The 5,902-nt window shown below is 42.9% G+C and overlaps 1 protein-coding gene across 1 annotated transcript; it reads right to left on the minus strand.

Moving 5' to 3' along the window:
• Nucleotides 1-3,465: 3,465 nt before the first annotated feature.
• LOC146725103 (uncharacterized) lies at nt 3,466-4,824 on the minus strand. The gene has a single exon (XM_085484562.1). It carries the CDS (start codon nt 4,822-4,824, stop codon nt 3,466-3,468), a length of 1,359 nt encoding a protein of 452 aa, XP_085340688.1.
• Between the last annotated feature and the right edge of the window lie 1,078 nt (nt 4,825-5,902).

Genomic DNA, 5,902 nt, shown 5'->3' on the forward strand with positions numbered 1-5,902 from the left:
AAACTTTTGTTCATTATCCTGTAAATCATTGTCTATGTTGTTTATTTTCGTTCGTAATTCTATTAGTTCTGCGTTGTTTTGTGTTAGATTATTTAATGTGTCGAGTATTCTCATGTCCTCGTCTTGTGACGGTGCAATATTAAAATTCGGCAAATATGTCTCTATGTTCGTTACGTAAGTCGTCTCTTTTGTTTCCAATGTCATATCCTCCGTTTTAATTTGACAGTTTCCTCGTGAGGTTAGTCGGCCGGTATTTTTTATTACTAAATTTTTTTCTGTGTATCCGTCACATTTTATATTTATTTTTTCTTCCTTAGCTGTTGAGTACAACCATGTGTGTGTTTGATGTAACGGGATCCATACTGTCGTTTTCGTTACCCGATAGCGTACCTTGCATTCATGCTTATCTTGCATTCGTTGCGTATACATTTGTAATTCGCACGGTATATTCGTGTTTACGCGATAAGTCGGCATGCTATGTTCGCATATATAATTAGAGTTTATTTTACTACATTTTTGTAAATCCTCATTTGTTATAATTAAATATGTTAATCTAAGGTTATCTATGGCAAACATATTGTTTTCTACTTGTATACCTTTAAATGTTTTATTGTATGCTGCCACGGGGAATTCAATTGCCTTTATTATGTTATATTTAGGCTGTGATATTATCGGGAACCGCAGTATTGTATATAAATTATATTCTTTGCTTACGTATGCACTTACGCTTGCATGTTTCTTTATTTCATGCCAGTTTACTGCGTGTGTTCTAAACGGAAAATAATATCCCTGTTCTAACTGTGTTGCGGCTTCCTTTAAGTGTGCGACAATGTTATCAAATGGTACTAATTTCGGATGTATATTTCCTTCCTCGATTTGCGCTAAGTATTCTATAATATTTTCCGCGTCCCTAATGGCGTCTGTTACTGCTGCCATAATTATTTCGTATTGTCCCTGTATCTTTTCTAACGTAATATATTGCGCTACATTTTCCTGTAAGAGTTTTTCACTCTGTTTTATTGTATTCTCTAACTTGCTTATATGTGTTACCGTATCGTTGAGTATTGTTAGTTGATGCCTAATTGTGTGTTGTAACGTGTTCTGTCGGTTATTTATTAATTCTAGTTGTTCATTTATGCGTTTTTCGTCATCGGCGTCCATGGTACCGAACAATGTCTTTGCCACTGTTCCTATCCCGTCAATTATTCCCCTACGTTTGTCTGTATGCCTGTCGTAGAGTGTATTTATTTGTATTATCGTTTTTTCTAAATAGTTTAGTGTTTGTTTTGTAATACTAACTAAATTAAGGCATGTGTCTTGTTGCGTTAACACATTGCACGCTTTTTCCGTACGCTCTATATAATTTCGTATGTAACCTTGTTTCGCAGTTAATGTTGCTAGGTCCAGTTTTATTACTAGTTTCCACGTGCTTTTGGAACAATGTAGATGGCCTATTTTTTCAAAATGTATCCCTGGCTCGTTGGTGAATTCCTCGAGTTCGTATGGCTCTTGGCTTGACCGTCTTAATGTCGCTGCGTTGGCATTGAATATGATCATCCTGTAATATATATATAATTCCCCTTACTATTTTATACTTTTGTATGCAATTTTTATCAAGAAAGCGGAGCATTCGTTTTTTATATCTTCTGTCGTTTCTTCAGTCTTAGGACAACTTTTGTTACGTGCGGCACGACATACTAACATGTATTTTCGTTTTACTTGTATTAGATGCAATGCTTATTCGCATTTGGACGATTTGTTGTGTCTTTACTGTCGCGCCCGCGCCCCTGTTGTGGGGCCCGAAATAACGGGGGATGAGTATTCCCGGGCGTACGATGTGGTGCTCCGGTGGGCGAATGTGTCCCGGAGGGCGGGTGAGCCGCATTCTTTGCACGTCACCCTTGATACGCGCACCGATACGCGAGTAGTGCGTGAAGTGGTGGTTTTGGTGGGGACGACCAGCTTTGACCGATTCGCGATACCGGAATAGGTAAGTCTCAATTTTCGATAAATAATTTTAGTCTGTTTGTGTGTATGCGTATTGTTCTTCTTCCTTTCTTTATTGTGTAGTTGACGTCGGAGTTCTTTTCGATTATTGTATACGGTCCTGCCCATAAGGCGTCAAGTTTCTTTGATCGTCCGCGTCGTAGCGTATCGTCATATATAAGTACTTTATCACCGACTTTAAATTTTATTTCTTTTGCGTCTTTATCATAATATTTTTTTGATTTGATTTTCTCTTCGTTTACGCGATCCTTCGCAATTTGTTGTGTGGCCCTTAATCTTTCCCTAAGCTCTTGAGCGTAATCGTCGTAACTGTATGTGGCCCTCGGTGGTTTTGTTAATGCCGTCGGTAGGTTGGCCTGATGTCCGTAAATTAATTCAAACGGCGTGTACCCCGTTGCACTGTGCGGGGTCGTATTATAAGTAAACATTGCATAAGGTGTCCATTCGTCCCAGTCTGTTTGATCAGCGTCAACATAATGGCGAAGATACTCTGCTAATGTCCTATGTGATCGTTCGAGTGCCCCATTTGTTTCCGGGTGATACGCGGTTGTTTGTAATTTTTTGATTTTTAACAGTTTACATGTGTCCTTAAATATTTCACTTAAAAAGTTTGTCCCCTGATCTGTCATACTTCCCGATTTCTTTTGCTCGAATACTTCGGAATTTCTTTTCGTATGAGGGTTATTTCATGCTTCATTTCCCCCTCTATTTCGTCTATAGTTATTAGCGGCGTTCTTAACTCGACAACTTTGTCGGTTGTATTTATGACACTGACTGGACACACATAGTCTTCTGGCTGCACGAGGCATCGTCCTATATACACACCGGGTGCAGTTTGTTCGGCTCTTACGATTCCTGCGCTATTTTTATTTGTAGCAGCCCGGATAATTGTTTCGCTGCGCGGCTGTAACCGGATCCTTTCGTATGGTTGCAAATTTAACACGGCATCTCCTATGGTGAGTTCCCGTTTTTTGAAATTACAGTTAACTCCCTGTTTCCGCAAAAAATCTATCCCGAGAATTCCTTCGTATTCCATGGGAAAATCGTCTTTGACGACGTATGTGGTGTGTTTTATTTTCCGACCTCCTATGTCAATTGTCGCCGACGTCTTCCCTATTGTTCGCGCTTTGTGTCCCGTAATGCCAATGAGCGTGATTTTTCCTTTATAAATTAATGCGTCATCTTTTAGATGTTTCAGTTTTATTAACGAAATAGTTGCCCCTGAATCGAATAGCATTTTAACTGCGCCATTCTTAGCTTCACGCATCGGTAGTGTAATTAAATCTAAACCCGCGCTCTCTTGTAGTGTGGGTCGTAGGTGTGATACGCGATACTCGACGGCGCGTGCCGGGGTCTCTCCTTCCGAGTCTCCCTCGTTGCTGTCGCGTTCGTAACTGCTACTGCTTTGCTCGGAATCCGTATCACCCTTTTTCGTTTTTGGCTTCCTTCGGCTCTTGGTTAGATTAACATTACGCTTTTTTTTTCCTCATTTGTTCTGTCGCGATTTGATATTGTTTTTGGCCGTCCGTTTATCGTCCAGCATTCTTCACGGCTGTGTCCACGTTTTTTGCAGTGGTTGCAAAATTTTTCTGCTGTGATTACGCGATCTGACTTCTCGGGTTTCGGAAGCGCGTATTTACTGTTACGGCATTCTCGCTCGTAGTGCCCCGATTTTCCGCATTTATAACATTGTACGGCATTTTTTGTTGATCGCGACGGCGCTCCCTCGTAACGGTTTCGATTTGTGTAATTACTAGATCGCGTTGTAGTTGTGCCCTTTACTTTTTCTTCGGCGGTTGCGGCCGTTATTGCCTCCTGCAGTGTTTGGTAATTTCGCGAACGAATAAGAAGTTGTATCTCGTCGCGTAGTCCTATTTGGAAATTTTGCAAGGCTTGTTTTTGTATAGTACTTAGTATGATCCGCTTTGCAATGGGGGAGTGATCTTCTCCCTCCGTCATGGATTCATATAACTCCATAGCTAAAGTATCGACGCGCGTTCCGAAAGCTTGCGCGCCTTTGTTTGCCTTTTGTTTTAAGGAATTGAACTCTATCTGCAAATACGTAGTGCTTCGCCTACTCTGGTATGTACATTCCAATTGTCGCTTGAGTTCGTCGTATGTCTGTATGTCTCGCGTTTGAAAATCTAACATTGCTTTGCCTTTGAGTTTCGTGCATAGGATAGCTCCCACCAATCCTCTTTCGTTAGCAGGGTGTATGTTTGTCATGGCGTACGTACATGTGCTTAGGAGTTCTTGTAATTTATGTTGGGCCGTCCCGTCAAATTCCGGAATCATTTGCCGTGCTTCTTTTAACGATAAAAAAGGCTCCTGCGGCCCTTGTCGATGTCTAGCGTCACTCTCTGTTCGTCCGTACACAACGTTATATTTTTTGTCGTCATTGTCGGGGTCTCGCGTTTCTCTCTCGCGGGTGTGTGTGTCCCGGCGGTTTTGACCTCGTTCGTCCGCGTATGTGCTAATATCACGAATTTGTTCGCGTAATATGTCTATTTCCGTGAGCATTTCCCTACGTAGTTCTCGCATGCCTCTCATTATCTCACGTAGCATAGGATTATCTATTCCGGCCTCCCTATAATTAGGAGTTTCGCGCACCTCGATTTCGTCAATGCGTCTATCTATGTATCGTCTGGTATCGCGGGGGTTAGTTGTTCCTATTTCGCTATTAGGGGGTGGTGCATGTACGTCGGCTTCCACCAGTCGAGTGTTGTCGCGAGCTATTGTACCGTGTAGACGGTCAATCTCGCGGTCGATGGCACCCTCGGACACATCCATGCCACCGTTAGGCGGTGTTCGCAGCATGTCCTGATACTCACTCGGATCGAAAATACTACTATCGTATGACGTAAGCAAAGATTCCCCGTGTTGTGACCCGTTGCTAGGAGTTCGTCTCACGCGTTCGTTACTTTTTTTTCTTAAATTTTTACCGGTGTTGGTTTCCCCTTCTTCGAATAAACTTTCGTCAAAAATGTTAAACGGAAATTCGCGTTCGGCTTTCCCGTGAATGTATGATTCGGAGTCGCTCTCTCCTGAATAATATTCTTCTAATTTTATCCGCACTTTTCCGAGGTTTTCTAAGGTTATCGGTAGTGCTTTGATTGATCGTGCGGCTGAGTCGCTATGTAACCACGAATTATTCGCTATCGCTTGTCGGGGTGTTTCGCTCTCCTCCGACATTCATGCAGTATGTATAAAAGTTTGGTTCGGACTTACATTAATGTTACTATCGCTCGCTTGCTGACGCTGCAGGTCATCGCTCGGCAGTGTTGATACGGCTGGCGGTCCGGTGTCGTAAGGTGATCCTGCGGGTCACTGTACGGTGCGATGCGTTGTCCGGGTTGTCGTAGGTCGCGTCCTTAGGTGATGGCCTACTTCCCGACGGCTGATGCGTTGTCCGTGTGTGTGTGTCTTTTTGTACGTACGGCACGCTGCTGCTTATACGTCGGCTTCTGTTTTTGTTTGTTTCCCGTCGATTATTATGTTCGACGTGCCTGGTTATTAATACTGCTGTATTTTTCAGGTCTTCCTCCGAGTAGTTCCTGACGGTCCTTCGGCGCAATCCCACCGCTGCCACCAAATTGTTGTGTGCCTCGGGAGAGACACTTAAGGGTCGCGCCAAATTGGGATGGGAATCCGGGGCGTCAGGACTTGTCGGGTTTTTGTAGAGAAATGCACTACACTTTTTGTATTAAAATTCTTTATTCAACTTCAACCACTTGGTCTTTATTTTATTCCACTATTAATACACTGTAGCTTTACGAGTGTGCGGCACTGACTTTATATTACTCCGCGTATCGCGCACAACTGCGAGTCGATGCTAAGTGCGCGCGCGGTTAGCGAGATCGTGGTTAGAGCGATTATTGGTGTCTGCGACTCAGCG

This window comes from Nylanderia fulva, unplaced genomic scaffold, assembly GCF_048542155.1.
Source record: "Nylanderia fulva isolate GAGA-0341 unplaced genomic scaffold, ASM4854215v1 Scaffold104, whole genome shotgun sequence".
In the NCBI taxonomy this organism is placed as follows: domain Eukaryota; kingdom Metazoa; phylum Arthropoda; class Insecta; order Hymenoptera; family Formicidae; genus Nylanderia; species Nylanderia fulva.